At 45.7% G+C, this 23,756-nt stretch overlaps 1 protein-coding gene across 6 annotated transcripts; it reads right to left on the bottom strand.

Moving 5' to 3' along the window:
• Positions 1-1,345: 1,345 nt before the first annotated feature.
• Positions 1,346-22,086, bottom strand: Pacc1 (proton activated chloride channel 1). Of its 6 annotated transcripts, XM_042681803.1 has the most exons (8): positions 21,914-22,074; positions 18,675-18,762; positions 11,853-12,062; positions 10,371-10,522; positions 8,840-8,982; positions 7,530-7,674; positions 4,647-4,754; positions 1,346-2,254 (listed from the first exon to the last, which is right to left on the bottom strand). In XM_042681803.1, the coding sequence occupies exons 1-8, from the start codon at positions 21,947-21,949 to the stop codon at positions 2,093-2,095; spliced, it is 1,044 nt and encodes a 347-aa protein (XP_042537737.1). In that variant the 5' UTR covers positions 21,950-22,074; the 3' UTR covers positions 1,346-2,092. The 6 variants fall into 6 exon arrangements, with proteins under 6 accessions (XP_042537737.1, XP_042537738.1, XP_042537741.1 ...); XM_042681804.1 differs by lacking the exon at positions 11,853-12,062; XM_042681807.1 differs by lacking the exon at positions 18,675-18,762 and having other exon boundaries at positions 21,914-22,073.
• Positions 22,087-23,756: the final 1,670 nt, after the last annotated feature.

Below are 23,756 nucleotides of genomic sequence, written 5' to 3'. Positions count from 1 at the left end.
TCAACCATTCAGTACTGTGGCTTAGATTTTACCATATTTTCAAGCAGCAGGCCCAACAGAGCCAACCTGTCACTGCTCTGAGACTAGAGATTTCTTCCAAGACCCAATACTAATCCCAGACCAGCCAGCATCCCAGACCAGCCAGCACTGCTGATGTCTGTGGCCAGCACAGTTATAAGGATGATCCTACCACACAGTAGACTCTGAAGGCAAAGTCTTAAATCAATTTGTAGAAATCGAAGGTTTGGGGATATTTATTTTACTGAGCAGCCAGAGTGAATTTTGTTAATTTGCAGCTATGAGTAAACTTATTTTTCTTTGAATAAACAGTATTACTCAACTTTCTATTTAGTAGGTTTCTCAACTTTCTACCATACAGGAAATATTGTTTTGGTATGTTCACTGAAGCGAACCCTTAGATATTTTAGTGATTTTTTTTTTCTTTTTTTTTTTTTTGGCAGCAAGGGGATCAAACCGAGACTCATGCATGCTAAGCACATACTTTATCACTGAGCTACATTCCTAGTCCATAGAAATACTTTTTTAAAAAATCATACACTTGTTTTTGAAATATTCTTGACGTAAATTTTTTAGGCATGGCTTTCAATTTGAGATTTTATAGAGCAACCTAAGCTAAAGTTGGAATTCCCATATTTTTTTTGGCAGTCATAGAGTCTGAACTCTAGGCCTAGGCACTGTCCCTCAGCTCTTCAGCTCAAGGCTAGCACTCTACCACTTGAGCCACAGTGCTACTTCCAGCTTTTTTTCTGCTTATGTGGTGCTGAGGAATTGAACCCAGAGCCTCATGCATGCAAGGCAGGCATTCTACCACTGAGCCACCTTCCCAGCCTGGAATTCCTGTATTTTTTAGGAACAGAAAGGTAGCTGGGAACATATCTTTCTACAAGTTCACTGTTAATAACTCAACAATTTCTTGCTAAGTTCAATGGAAGATTTAAAAAAAATGTCTTAAATATATGAGTTGCTCTCCCTGGATAATCATGAAACCAAGAAACACTAGTATGTCCTTTTTGGTTGCAACAAGCATGTGAATAATTTAAAACTGGAAGTAATTTTTATTACCAACCCTCAGCCAATGTAAAAAATACCTAGGTATAACGTCTGTCAAAAGCTAGACAAGCAGCTTTCTAGGACATTGTTTTGACCAAATTATTCACTAGGTATGGTATGTTGCTCATCCTGGTGTGAGTTGCCATGCCCAACTTACCTTCCCTAGAAGCAAGGATGACACATGTCAGGAATCACGCACCACCTTTTGTTTGTGGAGATCATGACATAATCATGATGCCTGTTGGCTTAGCAGATATTCATATTGGCACATACATTCCTTTTCTATCAATTCAACTTTTATTTACCTGTTAATGAAATCAAAATAAACCGAGTAGGCACTTACTATGTACATCTGTATTAGTGGTTTGGGGTGTTAATCACTAAACTCACATATACCTGAACAGAGATTCTAGCCAGAGAACTAGGTGGCTAGTTAGGCCATAAGAAATGTAATCACTAGTTTTAAATAGTTGTTAATGTCTCATTTACTATTTAACAAATGAGAGAGTTTGTCAGACCCTGGTTAGCACTGGGAGATAGTGCCAAAGTTTTGCCTTTCTTCGTTGCATACAGTGCAGAGGTTCTAAAATGTGACCCACACATTTTGACAGTCAAGATTTTCAGTAAAAACCACACTCCTATCTGCCCACTTTAAAAACCTTAAGGAAAAGCCTAAAGTAGAAGTGCAGTCTTAACTGTCCCCTATTGGAGCCTAACTATACAGTGAACCAAATAAGAAAGGCATATCTTCCACAAACCTTGCTCCTGCTCAAGACATCAGACAGCTCTGTATAACATTAATAATTTAAGTATTTAAATAGCATTCAGGTTATCCATTGGATATTTTCCATTAAGCTTGAAACAGCCTCTTTCTGGGCTAGAAGTTCCAATCTGACAGGCTGTTCCTCCCTGCAAGATCCCTTTCTTCAAGTGAGTACAGGATTGCTGGTGGCACCATGATTAACACAGGCATGAGGAGGACTTCTATTAACGTAGCAGTTCTGTAAGGATCAAGGTGACTTCAGCTTATGTGGTTTGCAGCTTGGCCTCTTCTTTTAAGATACCGCTTCCTAATTTTAATCATCCACTTCACACTCAATTTGGCAAACTCTGCTGCTTTAAATAATGCCAAGAAGGCTCCACAGAGAAGAGCAATTGTGTTCCAAGGATTGGCTGTGATTATCTGTGAAACAGAAGCAGCAAACAGGTTACTGGGTTGCTCTAATATTCTTTTTTAAATTTTATTTTGGTGCCAGCACTGGGGCTTGAGCTCAGGGTCTGGGCACTGTCCCTCAACTTTTGTGATTAAAGTTAGCACTTCATCACTTTTTTGCTTATTAATTAAAAGTAAGAGTCTCATGGACTTTACCACTTGGCTCCAAACCACAATACTCAGACCAGTCTCTTGAATAACTAGGATTACAGGCATAAACCAGGCATGTGGCTTAACCTTTTTTTTTTTTTGTGTGTGTCGGTTGTGGGGCTTAAACTCTGGGCCTAGGCGATGTCCCTGCGCTCTTCAGCTCAAAGCAAGCGCTCTACCGCTTGAGCCACAGTGCCACTTCCAGTTTTCTAGTTGTTTATTGCAGATAAGTGTCTCATGGACTTTCCTGCCCAGGCTGGCTTTGAACTGTGTTCCTCAGATCTCAGTCTCCTGAGTAGCTAGGATTACAGGCATGAGCCACTAGTGCCAAGCTAACCTTAATTCTTAAATCACACTATTATTACTGTCTTCCTAGATTAAGGGACTGTACAAAAAATACCTGGGTTCTAAAACTCATACTTCATTCAGACTACACATTTAATGTTCACAGCTAGTCAGAAGAAAACAGACTAACTCCTATATAATAAAGTGATTCTGAAAGGAAAATTTTTTTTCAAAAATCTCTAAAAATAAGTTTAGTGCCAGTAGCTCACAATTATAATCGTAGCTACTCAAGAGGCTGAGACCTAGAGAACCAAGGTTCCAAACTAGCCAAGGCAGAAAACTGTGAGACTCGGTCTCCAAAATAACCAGCCAAACACCAGGCTGGAGGCATCACTCAACTGGTATAGTTGACCAAGAAAGCCAAGTGAGAATAGGCCCCAAGTACAAGCCCCAGTACGTGCACACACACAAGTCCAACATTGAACTTTAATTTTTGTGACCTGATCCAACAATAAGTGGCTCTGATTTTTTTTTTTTTTTTTTGGGTCCAGTTGTGGGGCCTGAACTCTGGGCCTGGGCGCTGTCCCTCAGCTCTTCAGCTCAAGGCTAGCGCTCTACCACTTGAGCCACAGTGCCACTTCTGGCTTTTTTCTTTTTGCTTATGTGGTGCTGAGGAATCGAACCCAGGGCCTCAGGCATGCAAGGCAAGCGCTCTACCACTGAGCCAACTTCCCAGCCCCAGTGGCTCTGATTTGAAGTCAATTTTCCTAAAACTATACCTAGGCCCACAAGAAGTGTGGTTCTCTTTTCTTCATCTTATTTACCTTAGTTTATCTCCTCACAAACTCACGCTGTAGACTCCTTCATGCATCTGCCTCACACTGCCCTGCCTGGGATGCTGTCCTATGTGGACTCCTCATCCCTGAAGCTGTGCTACCCTGACCACTCAGGCAAAACCCTCTCAGGTATAGTTCAACAGCTAATGTCGGCCATTAGTCGTTTAAACCATTAGACTGTTTCTCAAAAGAGGAGCATATGTTAAGGCACAAGTTTTATGCTAGATTTCTAGATTCCCAAGATAACAATAGAAAACATCTGTAAGCCCTGTTCTAGTGGTTGACCTGAGTAGTATAAGCCTCTGTGTTCACATATGAAAAATGGCTATTACCACCCCTACCAATCAGGATTACTCAGAACACACCTAGAGGAGGGGGCTGTATCTACTTGGCCATAATAGCTAACTCAGACAAAGTATGATCCTTCCACTGCCATGTATCCCTCTGCACAGACTTACTTGATCATAACAGGGTTATGGATGTTGAATCCATCTCACAGAATCCCTGACTGGGAGCTGAAGCTTATATATTTGAGCTTTGAAATTTCTTCCTGGAAGCCACGATCACATAAAGACCTTTTGTGTTCATGTAAATGACAGTCATTAGACCTGGAACAGGCTTGGGTGGATAGTGTGCCAATGTTCCTTGGGCAAAGCTGTTCTTATTTCTCCTTCCAAGATGTCAGTCTCAGAAGGTGGCATTAATTGATGCTTTAATTATTTGTACTTTTCTGCTGCAATTTACCACCAATAGAGAACCACTGAAGAATGACTTTTAGTGGCAATTTATACAATAACTAAATGCTTTCTACTTCTATTACTAAATAACTACTCTGTGCTAAGTACTGCTAGATCCCAGATAAAGGATAAACCCAGTGATATTTCTGCCTTCCCAGAAACAATACACTAATGACAAAGATCACTCTAGTGGGGAGGAATAAACACAAATTACATGTAACATGCAATGTCATAAATATAGAATGCAAGGTGTTTTATGCTATGAGGAGAGCCAGTTAGACTTATATCCTGCAAGGATTAGCCAAAATGCATCAGAAGAGAGAATTTGCTCTCCAATTCTTAAATCATACTCACATCTTGGACTTTCTGTATGAAAGGATCTTTCCACTCGAAGACCACAAAGAACAACTGAATGCTTTTCTCAGCAGCTGGCCTCTGGTCATTGTAGTTAACCACACTGGTCTAGAGGCAGAGGAGAGAAAGTTACCACCTCTGGACCCAGAAAGAAAACAAGAAGGGATCTTAGACCTCAGCTCTTTGGATCTGGTCTTTTGGAGAAAAAGCCCAAAACTCTCATAATTTTATTTTTTATTTTTTGGTCGTGGGGCTTGAATATGGGCCTGGGCACTGTCCCTTGGCTCTTCAGCTCAAGGCTAGCGCTCTACCACTTGGCCACAAGGCCACTTCTAGTTTTCTAGTGGTTTATTCAAGATAAGAGTTTTCATGGACTTTCCTGCCTGGGCTGGCTTTGAACCACGATCCTCAGATCTCAGCTTCCTGAGTAGCTAGGATTACAGGCATGAGCCACTGGTGCCCAGCTCATACACAAAATTTTAAACAAATATGGAGCCAAGGCTTTACCATGGTTTACACAGTTCTTCGAGGAATCAGGATCGGTGGTATGCAATAGGCATTTTGGATTGTCACCAAAATCTATCATCTGGTGTCTGTACTCACAAATAAGTCACAAATAACTACCACATTAGACTCACAAATGCAAGAGGATATCCCAAATTCCAAAGTTAGGGCTGAGTGTTTCAACCTTTCAAATCTATTGGGACAAAGTATAGCCTCAAATCCACCAGCAAGAGATTTTAAGTATCTGGTGGGCCTACAGGGTGAGATCTGGCTATCAACTACAGTGTGGTATAATGGAGAGTAGAAATGTTCCAGAGGGAGCTGGACCAGATATGTAGGCACACTACCTGATCCTAGTCTCAGCTTTGCCACCTGGAAAATGGGATAAAATGTCTGCCTCACTGCAGCATGGTAAGGATTAAATGAAATAATCTATTATTAGAGATGTCAAGACTGTCAAGATGTCAAGAGCTTATGGACCCTGCCAAAAGTTTTTGAATTTAGACAATAATACAAGGCATAAAAAATTCTCAGTCATGGTCTGAGAATGTGGCTTAGCAGGGGAGTGCTTACCTAGCATGCACGAAGCCCTGGGTTTGATTCCTCAGTACCACATAGAAAAAGCCAAAAGCGGCACTGTGGCTTCAGTGGCAGAGTGCTAGCATTGAGCAAAAGAAGCTCAGGGGTAGTGCCCACGCCCTGAGTTCAAGCCCCAGGACTAGCCAAAAATAATAATAAATTCTCATTCAACCAAGCACTAGTGGCTCATGCCTATAATCCTAACTACTCTTGAGGCTGAGATCTGAGGATCATGATTCAAAGCCAGACAGGGCAGCAAAGTCTATGAGACCATTATCTCCAATTAACCACCAAAACCCCAAAGTGGAACTGTGGTAGGTAGCTGTGGAGCTCAAGTGGCAGGCTTGAGCACCAAAAGTCAAAGGCAGCTCCCAGGCCTTGAGCTCAAGCCCCAGGGCCAAAATAAAAATGAAAAATAAAATTAAAAAACACCAAAATTCTCATTCACAGGCTCACTGGGGTTTCTACCTCTAGTTTTAGAACACAGTTAGTGCCAAAAGGGGAGCTGGGGCTGTCCCTAACTGTACAGTGAATAAACCTCTCTGGGGCCAGAAGAGAACTTGAGGTAGAGTATAAAATACAAGTCCCAATGACAGGTAACTTAGCAAATAGAGTCCAGGAGTTTTCACCTAAGTGGGGGAAAATAGCTTCTTCCTTCAATGGTATACAAGCCAGGACTCAGGAGTTTCAAGACTGACCCACAACAGTCCCTAATCAGGTAAGTACATTCACTTCTAGAGAGGGCCCTTCTATTCCAATCCATACCTATCTTAAGCTGGCCCTCAGAGGTGCCCACATTGACACCTCTGAGGAGGAACAGAGGGCAAGATCCTTGTACAATATACAATCAGCCTCTTCAGGTGGACATAGGAGGGCAAAGCACCACACCTAGGTAGAAACCTTAGAGGCAAGCGGGGTCATTACTTCTGCTTTTGACAACCAACACTTGCCTCAAATCTCCTATCTCTAACCCCACCACTAGGCCTTTTGCACAGTCCTCCACAGGAGAGGAGGATCACAGGATCACAGACAGCCCCTACTATACCTGCTGGTTCTGTCAGTAACCTCCTGGCTCCAGCCCTAACATACCTCCTGATGACCCCAGCATACCTCCTGACTCTAGGCCAGTGGGATGAAAGCTTTTGGATCAACCTTTGTTAATAAAAAATACCTGAGCATATACTCAGTTTAAATTTATAATTTTACGACCGATGTCATTGCATTGTTCTAATGCAATACGTACATACACACACACACACACATTCAAGTCAACAGAATGTTAAAAGGAAAGTGGAGATGTGACTCAAGTGGTATAATGTCAGCTGAGCAAACAGGCTGAGCAAGCTGAAGGTCATGAACTCAAACCCTAGTACTGTCAGGAAAAAGAGAGAAGAACCCTAGTCTATTCCTCCGCCTGCATCCCAGTGGTCATCACACAGGATTGCAACACCAATGTCTGGTCTCCTCCCTGCAAATACATTCGCTATGCAGCCACAAGCCACATAGCACTGCTAGGTCTAGGTGATCAGGTACTTCTGGGCAAGTCACTGTGACAACTACAAATATATAACTGTGAGAACCAGCCGCCAGGAAAGACAGTGCCACCACGCACTGCCCCCAGAAGAGCACTCTGCCCTGGCATATGAAGCCAGGGATGAACCTCCAGGTTCCCATCCCTTCCTGAAGGACTATTAACCCTTGAGGACCTAATCAAGGACTTGTCACTGCAAAGTTTCCTCCACCTCACACAAACGTGAGAAAAAGTACCAGGAGTTCTAAAGCAAACCCAGGGCCACTCACCTCTTGCCGGAATTCCACTGCCGCCCGTCCATCCTCCTCCTTGGTCTCCACCAGTGACATCTTAACCCAGGTGCGGAAGCCCCCAGAGAACTTCCAGCTGGAGTAGGCACTCTCACAGGCCTGCATGAAGCCTGCCCTGTCTGGGCTTGGGGGGCCGGGAGAAGAAAGGTCCAGGTTAATCTATACCTGACAGCAGAGGCCAAATGCAACTAGATGCAAATTCCCCTGATTCAAGCTAGTTCCCCTGCTGGCACAACCAGGATGCAGTCCACTCCCTGCATCCTCTCCAAACTTAGTTGCCTCAGTGGGGCTGTTTGCCAGTCGAGGGCAAAAGCAAAGCCCCACCCCTGCACTCCTGCATTTGGCTTCCAAATGGAAAGTTGTTTCCATCCTTGAGGCAGTAGCACCTATGCAGCACCTGGTGGGAGAGCTCCTCCAAGCACTCAGGTTTGCAGAGCTCATTGAAACTGGTGCTCCTGACTCCTCAGAGAACTGGGCTTCAGTGAACCAGGGCAGCCCTTGCCATTGCCTCTCAACTCCCTCTGGAAGTCACAGAGACAGGAAAAGGGTTCCAGGAGTGATTCTCAGTGAGACAGAACAGCACTCTTCCAACCCAGTGTGGTGCAGATGTAGCAGAACCAAAATGCACTTGAGCAAGCAGGAAGAGTTGAAGTTTGGAACAGGAGCTCAGGGCTTGGTGGATGGGGTGATCTGAAGTCTGCTGTAGGAAGGCCAGCCAGATCAGGTGTGAGCCAAGCGAGAGAGGAAAGGGCAGGCAGCAGAAGGGGTGGAGATGCTAAGGCAGAGGCAGAGGCTCTGAGAACCCACAAAAGATGCTCCCTTCTAATAGGCACTCTGGGCTCCAGTGCTGGCATCACTGCATATTCCCAAAGCAGTGTCTAGGGCAGACAGGAACTTTCTGATGGCCAGGAAGAGAGATCACTACAAGTAAAGACCTAGAGCAGCTGGTAGGGCCTGCTCCATCATATCCAAGCCATTAATGCAAAAAACCTGAGCCCTCAGTAAGGGCAAGACAGGTGCATGAGGCTGGGGAGACCAGGCTCCACGGACCAGACCACGTGATCTGTTCTTAACAGTGTTACAGGCATGGAGCATTCCTCAGCAGGTGTGCTTAACTGCTATGAGTTTAATGGACCCAGCTCATGCCAGCCTTCCTCCCCTAGGCCAGTGAGCCATCTGCCACACTGCTCCCCAACCCTCAGGCCTAAGTCGCTAACAGGGAGATGAGCAAGGCTGGAAAAATGCCAAAAGACAATATAGCAGAATCACTGTGAACTCCAAAAGGCCACCTCTGCAGGAACTCCTGGAATGAGGAGAAGAGGAGGTAATCGATAGCGCTGAAGTCCTCATTGCTCTGGTTCAGGCGGAACTGGAGGAAGACTAGCTCCCGCTTCTTTACTTCCCGGGGCCCCCGGACAATCAGGGCAACTTTCTGCAGGGATACAAAGGCCAGAGTCTCAGTCCCGGAAATCTATGTGGCCCCTCAACCCTTACCTTGGGCACAGAGGCTCTTAAAGCACAAGCACAGACTACAGCCCCCAGCAGTCTCCAGTGACTTCTACCAGACACTCCTGCCCAGGGATGCAGGTGAGCTGACTCCAGTGAGCCAGTCTCAGCACAGGCTCAGAGCCAAGCTGGGTGTGTTGCAGCCTTTGGCCCCTCTGTAAATCGCTGGCCAAGCTATGGAAGCTCACCATTCTTTAGTATGGATGTGCACTTGAATACATACGAATGTTTACTTCTAGTGTATCATTTTCCCTTCCATTCTGTTTCTAATGTCATGTGTTGTTTTGTGTTTTTTTTTTTGGGGGGGGGGGTCCGGTCATGGGGCCTGAACTCTGGGCCTGGGCGCTGTCCCTCAGCTCTTCAGCTCAAGGCTAGCGCTCTACCACTTGAGCCACAGCGCCACTTCTGGCTTTTTTCTTTTTGCTTATGTGCTGCTGAGGAATCGAACCCAGGGCCTCTGGTATGCAAGGCAAGCGCTCTACCACTGAGCCACCTTCCCAGCCCCATCTAATGTCATGTTATAAGGAACCTTCAAATTAAATATAGTGGATAAAATATGTATGTCTTTTTAAGGTTTTTAGGGTTTGCTTGCTAAGGTAAGCCCATATTCTCCCCCCACCTTTTTTTTCAGCAGTACTGGGGACTAACCCCAGGGTTCCACACTTGCCTAGCAGCAAGCAATCTACCACTTGAGCCACATCTCCAGTCCTTTTGCATTGCCTTTCATAGTCTTGCACTTTTGCCTGGGAAGGTGTTGAATCTTGGTTGGTCCTCCTGAGTAATTGAGATTAAAGGCATGCATCATCCACTGTCATCTTGTTTTTGAGATGGGGCCTTGCTAATTTTGCCTGGCCTAGCCTAGAGCCAAGAACCTATCTCCAATTCCTGAGTTTGCCTGTATTTATTCACTGTACTTTTAATATCTTTTTGCACTTAGATACTTAAAAGCCCTCTCCAGCCTTCTCCTTTATCTGAAGTTAAATTCAGGCATAGAGCCACTATACAACACCTGCTCCTGATTCTAACACAGTCAAACAGGGGACTCAAGTCACTACACCACACAGCCCCACCCCTCAGCCCTGCCCTTTGCACCAAGGACAGGGGCTCATCCCACCTTCAGCAAGCCCTGACATCAGTCAGCTGAGGATAAAGCCCTCACTGACCTTACTGGATGCAGGTTGAGACAGTCATGTGGACATCTGGCCAGGGACTGAGTAGTCATGACAACAGTATGAGGAAGAGAATAGGGGCACTTGAGTTACAGAGCCAGCAGGGCACCCGGGCCCAGGGCAAGCTGAAGACAATGAGCATTACCGTGGTCTGATTGGAGAAGGGGTGTGTGTAGTTGATCCTCTGAGTGGTGCAGTTTATGTCACCGGGCTGGCCAGGGCTAGTCAGAGGGGGAATGACTTCGTAATGGTGCTTACAGCTGATCAGCTGGGCCTGACCAGGATACAGGGCAATACCTGGGACACAAACAGAAAAGCAAATGTCAGAAGTCACAGTCCTTGCCACACCTGAAACTACCACACACCTCCTGATAATCTATATTCCAGACACCTTTACTGATTGCCAAGAAGGGAGGGAAAATGACTTGGAAGGCAGTTTCAGTTTCACTGACATCAGTGGCCCCTCAGCAAGCCCCCACCTGGCCTGGAACATAGCCTCTGACACCTCCTAGAGCAATGAGCCCAAGGATGCTCCTCAGGCTCATCATCCACTGGTAGAACTGCTGGCGGGGGTTGGGAGTGGGGTTGTCTTTGAGGTATGGAATTGCCTAGAACTCATTCTGTCTCCGGTACCTATTCTGCCTGGACTCCAAGTAGATGGGTCATATCCGAGTCTTCGCCTCTGCCAGCCTAGTCACCTGGGATGAGGAAGCATTCTGACCTCATAGGCCAAAGTGCTGCAAGCAGCACTAGCATCAGACCACCAGGGTATGAGACACCCGCAGACAGAGACAGAGCAGATGTACAGAGAGGACAAATGAGAGAAAGGCCAGCAGATGAGCTGGGACCATCACACTTAGTGATGCTGGAAACTGTCAGGGAGCCTTGGGCAGAGGGAGGCCCAACTCTAACTCTAACCTATGAGCAGGCCATCCTGAGGGTAACTAGAGGAAGCCTGTAAACAGAGAAGGTGACAGTCACCACATGACAGAGAAGGTGGCAGTCACCACATGGGCAGAGCCTGGGCCATGGACAGAGCTTGAGTCATGGACCAGGGGCTCCCCATTCACCCTATCCTTCCAGAGCATGGGTGCCAGCCCCCAATTCTGGTGTACTGTCCACTCTGTCAGAGATGACTTGCCACTCAGGGGTTGGACATACAAATGGGGCAGGAAGGGACGCAAGGTGGCCTGGAGAGCTGCTACTTCCTTTGAATGGCTGTGCCACCACCATCCCAGACTATCCTTGATTCACACTTCCTCTCCTGGTCTCTGGCTGCATCCAGGCTTCTCTCTCTCCAGAAGTGTCTCCCTCACCCCAATCACTGTTCCTGCTCTTGCTGCCTACTGCTCCTGCCCCTCTCAGCACAAATACTGCCCACTTCATGCTTTTCAACGCCTACTTCCAGTGCATCTTTCTTCCTAGCCCTCCTACCCACCCCAATGCTGCCAGAATCCTCTGAACTCCCCACACCTTTCGAGGCCTGATGGTGGCCACGAGTATAGGCATGAGCCTATACCTGGACCCCACCTCACCTATAGCATCTAGCACTGTGCTGGCAGCTCTGGGAGGATATGCCAGCTGATGCCCCAGAGCTGGGCCTGACACCTGGCCCAGCAGGCTCTACCTGGAGCATCATAGCGATCCACCTCCTTGTAAGACACGGACATGACAGGGTGCTTGAGCTTTTCACGGAAGTCTGTGATGGTTTGGTAGACCAGGAAGACAGCCACAGCCATGAGCAGCAGGTAGATGAAGATGAGCAGGACAGAGAAGACGTTCTTCAGGCAGGCCTTGCTGAAGCGGATGCTGCTAGAACCAGACTCACTGTCCAGGCCTGGCAACAAGACAGTGACCTGAGGCTCAGAGGCAGGGAGTAGCCAAAGACAGTCAGTAACCTCCAGGTCCTCACCTGCCTTACCCGAACTCCCCCCCATGCACCAGGCCTTCCACTCCATCCCAATCATAGCAAAGGGAACCTGGAGACATTCACTGCACACCACTCTTCAGGCACTGGGATGAAGAGTGTCTATGGTGTTTACCCTCTACAGGGGTAGGCGATTACAATCCAACAGGTGCGCTGACCCCAGCCTGCCTTCCTCCCTTCCCCATCCCTCCAGTCCCAGTTCTACCCAAGAAGCAGAGCACCCTGTTCCTCTGTGTCCTGCCCAGCCTTGGAGCTGGATGCCTGGTCTGGACACTATCCCCACAACTGATGCTTAACAAATCCTTCAGGTTTCACTTAGAAAGACAAGCTCCCAAGGAAGCCTTTCCAATGAGAACTTTTTAGAGTACCCTTTCCTCCCGGTCCCCAGGGCACTCGATGTGTCCCCTACTTCATCCCATGGCAGTACCCTAGAGTTTTGTTTTGTTTTTGTCATCCCTCTAGACTACAAGCTCCATGAGGACAAGGGCAAGACTAGTCTCATTCATAACTGAACTTTAGGGCTTCACTGTGCTTCAACACAGCAGCATTGTATGCTTACATGGCAGCTGATTAAACACATCTAATGTCATTCTTACAACAGCTCTGCCTCCATCTTACAAACCATCCCAAGACCAGAATGCTGTTATGGTCTGAACTGTGTCCTTCCATTTCAAGCCCTATAACCCACAATGTGACTGTTATTAAGAGACCAGGCCTTGAAGAAGCTAATTAAGTGAGCTCATGAGGTGAGGCTCGGACCCAATAGGACTAGTGTCATCAAAAGAAGAGAAAGAGACATCAGGATGCATATACGCAGAGGAAAGGCCACCTGAGACAATGAGACAGTGGCCTTCCACCTAAATATTAAAATTCTAGTTGTTAATAATGATAAAAGATCTGAGCTGGTAAGTCACACCACTTAACTAGCCACGGAAAACATTCATAAACAAGTTTGTAAATGGTTGTGTTTTCGTGTGGATATATGTTTTTATTTCTCTTGAATACCATTCTAAGAGTGGAATTGATGGCTACCGTATCTGGATCCTAAGTGGGTTGAAGGCCTGCTCCCTAGCATGACTCTATTAGAAGGTGGTGGAAAGTTTAGGAGGTGGATCTAGTTGGAGAGTTTCTGGTCCCTGGAGGTATACCTATGAAAGGCTGCAGGACCCCAGGCCCTTCCTCCTCCCGTTCTTTGTTTCCTTAACATCAGATAAATAGGCTATCTCTGCCACATGCTCCTGCCTTGAGGTCTGGCCTAAGCCCAGGCCCAAAAGCAACTGGAACAACTGGTTATGGACCACGTCCTCCAGAACTATCAGCAGATTCACCTTTTCTCTGCATGAGCTGATTTTTCTCAGATGTTTCTTTGACTAACAGAGACTGCCAGGCTATTCTCCACAGCAGCTGAACTCCCAGCATTCTGAACTCCCACCAGTCCTACATAGGAGTTCTGATATCTGCATCCTCCCCAACTCATCATTGTCCACTGTTTTATTACAGCTTTCCTAGTACATGTGTACTGTTACTATCTTACTGCAGCTTACACTTCCATTTCCCTGATGACTAATTGCCTTGAGTATCTTCTAAAATGTTTACTGGTCACTTTTATATTTCCTTTAAGAGCAATGCCTATACAGATGCTTTGTCCATTTTTAATTTTTTTATTAGTGAGTTGTAAGAGCTCCTTATATTTTCTAAACATCAAATCCTTTCACAGATACATAGTTTGCAAATGTATTCTCGCTTTCTGCAAGCTGTCTTGTCATTTTGATAGTGTCCTTCAATGTACAAAGACTTTAACTTTTATAAGATCAAATTTATCTATTTTTGTTTGCTTATCTTGGTCTATTTTGACTATTATATACAGTTGTTCCCATGGAGATCTGCTGGTAAGAACTGATTAGCCAAGCTTTTTCCTCAATTTAATTAAATTTTTGATATAGTAAACCACTTATCAGTTAAGCAAGTCTGGTGTCATATCTCTCTTTGAAAAGAAGGCAAACTGATTGTGGACCCTTTTGACAGATATGAAAATAACAGACATAAGCTCTTAGCACACTGTGATATGGAATTAGTTACACCAGAAAAGTCAAGCTGGGTACAAACCCTGACTTATCTGGGTACTTAATTAACTCTCTGCTGCAGGATGCTCAGCATACTATCTCTGTCCTGACCTGCCACCTCCAGATTCTCCACTGAACTCCTTTAGCTCCCACGCCTCTTACTTCTCCTCCATCTGCCTCCACTCCCCATCCTTTCTGCTCTCCCTCCACCTGTTTCTATGATCTGCCTCTGGGCTCACTCCAATTTGCTCATTCTACCCCAGCTGCTCTCCGTTCAGTCTTGCTGCTCTCACAGTCTCTGGGTCCCTCTACCTAGGTATATCAACAGTAAAACAGATAAGCTCCACCTGCCCTACAGTCTCTTCTTAGCCCCCTTTCTGCTGGCCTAGCCTCTAAATGGAAGGTGCTTCCTTCTTCCTTCTCTCTTCTCCCATATCCACAGAAATGGAGCTGTGTCTCAAGTGGGACAATAGTAACTTTGAGTAGAAAAAGCTAAAGGACAGGGCCCAGGCCCTGAGTTCAAGCCCCAGAACTGGCATTTTACTCATTTATCAGAGTATTATGTCTTTTGCAGGGAAATGGATGGTCCGAGAACAAACCATGTTAAGTGAAGTAAGCCAGGCTCAGAGAGACAAAAAGCACATGTTTTCTCTCATATGTGAAAGTTAGATCTAAAATACAACTATGCATAACATATAAAGGGCTCAATGCATTTACACACAAACCAACTGACTAAAGGATGGTATACTTAGGGGAGGAATCCAAAGGCATAACTCTTTTGAACAACTAAAGTATACTGTTTATCAAAAAGAATAGCAGGATGTGAAAACATGTTTTAGAGGGGAGGATGGGGATGGAAGAAAGAAGGGTGCGCAAATGCAGTCATTACTTTCAATGTATACTATGTAAAAAAGAATTAAGTAATGTAGGTAAGGACAGGATGGGGAAAATAGGGGAGAACAAAGGAAGGGGTGACACTGACCAAGAAGCACTGTACTCACATAACCTGAATATGGAACTACAACCCTTTGTATAACTACTTAATAATAATATAAAAAGGGCACCCTTCAAAATGGTGACTGCTATCATCATTACCTTTTTTTTTTTTCTAATTGAAGACTCAGAGGGAAGAAATAACCAAAAAGAACTGTATCAAATTTGGCCCAAGCCACCATTGAGACCAGCCAACAAGATTTTGAGAACTGACTTTCAGGTGGCTAGAAAGGAGACAGCCTATCTAAAGGGTTGAAAGGAAACAATGACAATGGAGAGACAACAGAAGGGGAGAAAGTATTTGCAAGCCATACATACAACAAGACATTATTATCAAAAATATAGGAAGAACTCAAACATTTCAATAGCAAAAAAAAATCTGAGTATAAAATAGGCAAAAGAGTCAAACAGGTATGTCTCAAAAGGACAATCTACAAATGGCTACCAGACAAATAAAAAGGTACTCAGCATCGGCCACCAGAAAAATGCAAATCAGAACCACAATGCATGGCTCACCCCAGTTGGAATGGTTACAGTCAAAAAGACAAGAAATAAGAAATCATAGCAAGCTGTGAAGAAAGTGAAATTCATTCATAACACTGTTGGTAGGAATGTAAATTAGTACAGCCATTATACTGAGACGCAGAAGGTGGTTCCTTAAAAAACTAAAAATAGAACTACCATATGATCCAGTTAAGCCATTAATATGTATAGCCTGTCAAACAGTTATCTGCACTCTCTTGTTTATTGCAACATTCTTTACAACAGCCAAAATTTCAGTCAACCTAAATATCCGACAAGAAATAAATATTTTTAAAAGTATTTTAAAATACACATCGTATAATATTATTCAATCACACACACAAAAAAGGATGAAATCCTGTCATTTGTGACAGGGTTGGGCCAGGAAGACATTATATTAAGTAAAATAAGACAATCACCAGATGATCTTCCTTATATGTAGACTCTCAAAAACGCTGACTTTGTATAAGGTGTGGTGGCACAAACCTGTAATCATAGCTGTTTGAGAGGCAATGATATGAGGATCACAATCCAAGACCAGTCCCAGGGAAAAACATGAGACCCGATCTGAAAAATAAGCTACAGCAGAAAGGGCTGGCTCAAGTGATAAAAAGCTTGCTTAATAGGCAGAAGGCCCTGAGTTAAAATCCCAGTACTACATAAACACACACACACACACACACACACACACACACACACACACACACACACACACACACACACACACACACACACACACACACACACACACACACACACACACACACACACACACACACACACCTACCTCAGAGTAAATTCATGTTTCCCAGAGAAGGGAAGCATGAAAAGAGGTTGGTACAAAGATACAAGTAGAAGGAGGAGTAAGTTCTGCTGTTTTATTGCACAGTAGGGTGATTATAGTTAACAATAACATATTACATATTTCAAAATTGCTAGAAATGCTCTCAACATAAAAAATGGCAAATGCATGAAGTGACATGCTAACTACTATGATTTGATCATTATGCAATGCATACACATACTGTAATATTGCAGTGTACCTAATAAATTTGTACAGTGAGTATGCGTCAATTTAAAAGAAAAGCCCAGAAGTAGGTTATAAAGAGACTGGAGGCAGGGCTGGGAAGGTGGATCAGTGGTAGAGTGCTTGCTTTGCATGCATGAGGCCCTGTTCAATTCCTCAGCACCACATAAGCAGAAAAAAAAAAGCCTGAAGTGGCACTGTTATTCAAGTGGTAGAGCGCTATCCTTGAGCTGAAAAGCTGAAGGACAGCGCCCAGGCCCAGAGTTCAGGCCCCACGATCGGACCCACAAAAAAAAAAGGAGGCAGAGCATGTTTTAGTCTGTTTATACCATGATCATACCACGCTCTGCTTAACCTATCTGAGTCTGTGACTCTTACTTATGAAACGAGAACAATCATCTCACACAACTGCTACCAGAATCAAATATGGCAATGGATATGGAAAAGCCTGGCTCAGTAGAAAAGATTGCCTTTCCATCTTCCATCCCTCTCTAGTCTTCCCTGGCTTAGAAATAGGTAGAATCACAGAATTTCGTGTCTTATTTTTATTCCCATAAACACAGTAATCAAAGGAAAAAAAATCTCATCGCCTCCAATCCTCCCAAAAAACTGGATCAGGACTGAGGCTTCACCCACTCATTCACCTAATAATTCCTATTTACTGAATGGATAAAGAAGGGTGAGCAAAACAGACTAGGTCTGACCTCATGGGGCTCCACCATAGTGAAGAAACACACAGGAAGACACAGTAGCTTTCTGCCAACAACAGCTGCAAAGGAGAGTGCCTAACTACAGACAGTGTTGGAAGGTGGGAAGTCAGAGAAGGCTTTATAGAAAAAATAATCAGCTGACAGCTAAAGAATTGTTAATACAAGGTGAACGAAGAACATTCCAGGCAGAGGAATAAAACACTCAGGGCCAGTGATTCCTATCTGTAATCCTAGCTACTCAGCCACCTAGGATGCAGAGCCAGTCACCTAGGCAACTAATACATAGGATACTTAATGTCTGAGTTCACAGGAAACCTCTGGGATAGAGATGTGATTGTAAGTAATGTAAAGCTGACCTGGGCAAGAGAATAGACCTAGGTGAGATCACCCACTAAAGAGAGAAGGAACCCAGAGCAGACATTTAATATCCAAGAGGGTAATTGCAAAGGAGTCTAAAAACAGGCTTGAGAAGTGGTATTTCATGGAAGCTAAGGAAATGTGTGTGACTAGAAGTAGTCAATTGTGTCAAACATAGCCACAGGTCATAAGTGAAAGGTTGAGCCTCTATAAGATGCCACCTGACAGGCCCTTGCTCTCCCAGCTAGGCTACTGCTGGAGAGGCCTAATATCAGAAAGCTGAGGCCTATGAGATCTTCTCTCAAAGGGTTGTGGTAACTGCCTGGGTCATTGGAGGCCAACCTGCTAGTATTTTCTCAAGGAAGGAGAAAGAACAGAGACCCAAAGCATTGCCATTGTCTCCAATGACCTTACCTTAGGGACTGTGTCAAAAAGAGTAAACCTTTAGCTGAGTAGCAGTGGCTTACACCTGTAATCCTAGCTACTCAGGAGGCTGAGAGCTGAGGATCACAGTTCAAAGCCTATGAGACTCTTATTCCCTAATTACCCACAAAAAGCTAGAAGTGGAGCTGTGGCTCAAGTGGTAGAGCACTAGCCTTGAGCACAAAAGCTCAGGGACGGTGTCCAGGCCGAGTTTAAGCTCCAAAACCAGGAGAAAAAAAACAGCAAACCCCAGCCTTTCGGTCTCTGTCCTGTGACTGATTAAATATGTATAGTTTTAGAATTGGGTCAGTACTTGAAATCCCACAACAGGGTGCAAAGTGAAAGAGGCTCTTCCACTCTTACAGCCAACATTGGCCTGGTCTATCACTTCCCAGCACTCCCACTCCCCAGCTCCAAACCCACTTACCCGGTAAAGCACTTGGACCTTGGACTTTGTCTGTCTCCTGGTCTGCCTGATCTGAGTTCTCAATCACTTGTTCCAACTCCTCACTCAGCTAAAAGGAGAAGCAAAGGAGGTAGGTCAGCTGCACCAAGTTTGCTTTTCTAAGCTAAAATAAAAAAACAGAAGCTGCTACTCAACTGTCATAAAATATATACATGTGTGTATAAGTGTGTGTACATATATGTGTGTATATATATACATATACATATATATATAATAATATGACATAGTGTATGTTGGGTCAATTCTACAGATCAAGACAATGGAGCTCAGGTAGACAACAGCCAGCAGTCCTTGCAGATCCTTTTCTTACAGATAGATCTGATTTCAGATCTCAGCCTTCATCTTCACAAGGCATTCTTCCTGTGTCCGTGCCTTCACTGCATGGACATCTTCTTTATGGCCACTATTCATGCTGGATAGGGTCATACTGAAGTATGACCTTGTCTGAACTTAGTACATTTGATGTAATCCTATTTCTCAGTATGAGGGTTAAACTTCAACATGTCATTTTAGGAAACATAATCCAACCCACTACACCTCCCATAGCCACAGAGCCAGCAAAAGACAAAGCTGAGTCAACTCCAAGTTGGTCTAGCTCCAAAGCCTATGGTCTAAACCACTTCCTAAAGGAAGAGGAAATGTGGCTTAGAATCTGCTGAGAAAAGGGAAGAGTGAAGTTGACACGAGATTCTTGGGGACTCTGGTAAAGTCTACACACTTTGTTCCCACTTATTCTGCAAATGGCAGAACAAAGTGGGAAGGGTATCCAGGCAACCTCAACCTCACTACATCCATATTCTCACCTGTCAAATGGGGGAAGTTATACCACTGAGAAATGCAGAAAGAACAGAATGATAATCAACAATCTCTACAGGACTATAAAGGAGGGCAGAAGAGGTCACAGTTTGGAGGAGGAGCTATCAATGAATTGAAAGGGAAGGAAGAGAGGGAAGATTCTCAAGTGTTTATTTAGGCTTAAGTGTCATTGCTTAAGGTTTCAAAGCATTTGAACTAAAACTGACTCCCAGGAAACTCAGAGTTAAAACAAAAACAGAAGCTAGGCAATGGAGGCTGATGTCTGTAATCCTAGCTACTCAGGAGGCTGACTTGTGAAAATCAGTTCAAAGCCAGCCCTGGCAGGAAAGTCTGTAAGATCATATCTCCAATTAACCACCAAAAACCAGAAGTAGAGCTGTGGCTCAACTGGTAGAGTACTAACCTTGAGAAAAAAAAAAAAATCAGGGAGAGTGCCTAAGCACTCAATTCAAGCCCCAAGACAGAGAGGGAGATGCAGACACAGAGATAGACAGACAGACAGACAGACACAGACAGACAGACAGACAGACACACACACACACACACACACACACACACACACACAGCTCTTGTAGAGCTGTGGATATGGCTCAGCACTATCAAGCTACCAAGTGCAAGACCTTCAGTTCAAATCCCAATAAAATAATAGCAATACTAATAATACAAGACAAAACCTAGACTCTTAATTACAAAAGAGAAGAAATTCAAATGGAAGAGGACTGGGAGACTGGAAAGGCATCATGAGAGACAGACCACTGGTGGGAGCAACACAAAGAGGGCCTGCAAGGTCTTCCTGGCCAAGGAGAGAGAAGCATGTTAGTCCTGAGAAGAACAAAGTTCTTAGATCCGAGTCCCATCCAGGTTCCCCCTGACCGAGGTGGTAACCCTCTCCTAGCCAGTTCCCTTCCAGACTACCAGCAGCCTTGAGGCCATCTCCTTACCTGTCCTGGTCAAATTCTCAATACACTCAAATCTCCCCTCCTGAAGGATACCTAACACAGAGCACTAGAAATGATCCAGGCCAGAAAGATACGGGACACTCTCTGGGCAGTCTTCTTGGCACTGCAGAACAAGCTTCTGAAGAAAGCAAAAGAGGGGTCCTTCCAGTGCCTTCCACTATAAGAATGTCCCCTAGGAGCAACTGATATGGCCTGTGGCCTTTACCCTGCAATACTTTAATAAACATTTCATGAACTGTACTAGATGAAGAGATACGGCAAGCTACGTGTGAATAAGACATAGTGCCATTAAGCCAGGACCTCAAAGCTCCCTAAGAAGCAGAGTTGCAGCTATCCTGTTGTTTCCTGAATAGTCAGTCACAAGCTCACCCCAGCTCTGAACTAGCCACTTTCTGTGGATGCTGAACTCAACATCTCACACTTGGCTAGGCGAGCACTCACTCTATGACCAGACCCTCCCAGTTACTTAAGGATGAATTTCCAGTGTGACAGGAGACTAGATGAGTGAGCAGATAGCCACGATGATGAGCGAGACAAAGCTGCTGAGCTGTGCGGAGCTTGGAAAGCTCCTTGGGAAGTTTGGGCTGTTCTGGGCAGACGAGGGCTAAACATCAGGTCTGCAGAGCTGGAGAATTTTAAGATTCCCAGGATCCCAGGGAGAGGTGGAAACATAGTATCACTGTCGGGTGCGAGGAGCCGAGACGGATTGTGGGGAACTGGCCTGGTAAAGAAGACAAATTGCAGCGGGGAAGTGTGGCGGGTGCGGTGGAGGGAAATTACCGAGCAGGACGGATGTTTGGGGAAGGGGTGGTAACGGGGAAGGAAGGGGAAGAAGCGGTAGGGGAGAGGGAGAGGAGGGAGGTGCAGCTTTACTAACGAGAGGATGATGGTGGAGGGGGGGAACGGAGAGACTACCGTGAAGGGAAAGCTGGCGGCTCACGGACAAAGAGCTGAAAAGCGATCGTTCCCAGACGACCGAGGCGGTGAGAGCGGAGGGGACCGGGGCCGAGACGCTTTTCAAAGTGAAGAGGCCCCCAAGGCATGAGGGCAAAAAGAAAAAGAAAAAAACAAAGCGGCCGCGGAGCCGGCGGGCGCCGCGAGGCCCGGCCGGGCGGGCGGAGCGCGCTTCCCCGCGTTGCTAAGCGCCCGCCCGCGCCGCCCACCCCGCCGGGCGCCGTCAATCATTCACCTGCCGGCCACGGGTCGCGGCTCCGGGACCCCGGCTCCATCCCTCAGCCAACCGAGCGCACCAGGGCGCCCTCGCCGCCCCCCACCCTCCTCGCTTCTTCCCAGCCGCTCCTCGGCACCTCGAGATCTTCGACGGACGCGCTCCCCCGTCCGGGATGGCCGCCCCTCTCAGCCCGCCCACCCCGGCCCCGGGACCCCGGCCCTACACCTCACGGGACTTTTCCCACTCCCACCTACCTCCTGGTAGGATGTGGAGAGTTCCTGCCGGATCATGGCACTGAGCCGAGCTAAGGCGCACCTGAGCCCGCTACGGCCCGGGAGGCACCAAGAGCGAGCGCCGCGGCGCCTCAGCCGCCGCACGGGGATTTGCCGGCTCGGCTCGGACTGAGCTGGACAGGCTCTGAGCAGCGCCCGGGGAAGACCAGGCGTGGCGGCGCTCTGCGCATGCGCCGCGTCTGCCGCTACCGCCAGGACCGCCAAAGGAACGCTGGGAAATGTAGTTCTGGCTCTCTGTGGCCGAGAAACTGCTGCTCTTCTTTTTGGACGCCTCTATACCTCTCACTTCCTCTCTTTGTTGAAGCGAGAAAGAACGGAAAATGAATGCAAAGTGGAAAAAGGTGGTCGGGTCAGCTGAGTAGTAGAGCCTTAATCTGTAACTACAAGAGGAAGTTTGTTCTAGAGAACATTTTGTTAAAAAGTACTGACATGCACGTTATGCCCTCGATCCTGCAAGGGTAATACTTTTATTCCTGAGATTCCTTGTTTCCAAAAGGATAGGAGAACAGTGGTGATCAAGGGAAGAGTATTTCATCCAGGAATGGACTTCTGGGGTCTATATTCTTTCCTTTTTTTCTAAGGCAGACATTTGGAATCAGGAGCCCTAAATTCTTGATCTGGTTCTGCCTCTCATGTACACACCTTACAGAACTTGGAGCCCTTCTCTCTTTGCCTGGGCCCAACTGTCAAACCTTATCTTGCTTCATAGGGCCTGTCAAAAGATATTGGACAACACACATGGCCTGAGCAACGATAGAAGAGGCCTCCAGCCCTAAATGTGTGAGAGCATTGTGTTGGGCCTGTGACTCGGTGGCCTTAGGACTCTGTCTTCCTCCTCCCACTATTCAGAATGATTACTATTGGCTGCTTAGAGATGGAGCAGATAGAGTCTCAAAGTAACCTAGGACTTCTTCATTTTGAACTTCTAGCCTCCAGAATCTTGACAGAATCCATTTCTTTGGTTTCAAGTCATCCATTCCTTCCATACAGTGTCCCTGGGAAACCAATACGATCTCCCAAGTGTATGTGAACACACTGTGTCCAGCCTCTAGCTCTCCCCAGAGACCCAGGCCCCCATGACCATTTGCCTGTGTTAGTTCTCTGCTGGCTGTTCATTCACCTGATAGCAGCAAAGCACAGGTACTGAAAATGTGAAACCTGAGGCCAGGTGCCTGATTCCCAGTCTTGGCTCTTCCACTTACTTTGTTATCTTAGGAGATTTATTCAGTTTCCCTGGCCCTTACTTACTTCATTTTAATCACAGGAACATTACTACTTATTCATAGAGCTCTGGAAGATTAAGTGAGTTATCAGATGTAAACTATTGCTGGGCACCAGTGGCTCACACTTGTAAACCCTAGCTACTCAAGAGGCTGAGAATTGAGGATTGAGGTTCAAAGCCAGCCTAGGCAGAAAAGTCCATGAGACTCGTCTCCAATTAACCACCAAAAAGCCCAGGCCCTGAGTTCAAGCCCCAGGACCAACACACACACACACACACACACACACACACACACACACACACACACTGCTTAGGCTCCATCTGACATATGAGAGTAGTGAATTAGTATTAGTGGTTATTGTAAGATTCAAAGATAAAAGAAACCATCTTCCTACTCAATTCTGTTCCACTGAAGTTCCTTTCATTGAACTGAACTCCATTCTCCCTTTTGCTCTAGATCAAACTCAGAATCATCTCAATTCCTCCCTGTCTTCCACACATACAAATCAGCTAATCCTGTTGACTGTACTTTAAAATTGTATTCAGACTGTAAGCACTTTTTACCATCTCTGTCACCACCAT

This window comes from Dipodomys spectabilis, unplaced genomic scaffold (genome assembly GCF_019054845.1).
Source record: "Dipodomys spectabilis isolate Male_0828 unplaced genomic scaffold, ASM1905484v1 ptg000069l, whole genome shotgun sequence".
NCBI lineage: Eukaryota > Metazoa > Chordata > Mammalia > Rodentia > Heteromyidae > Dipodomys > Dipodomys spectabilis.
The sequence above is the reverse complement of the archived record's forward strand: the minus strand, read 5'-3'. Positions and strand labels throughout refer to the sequence as shown.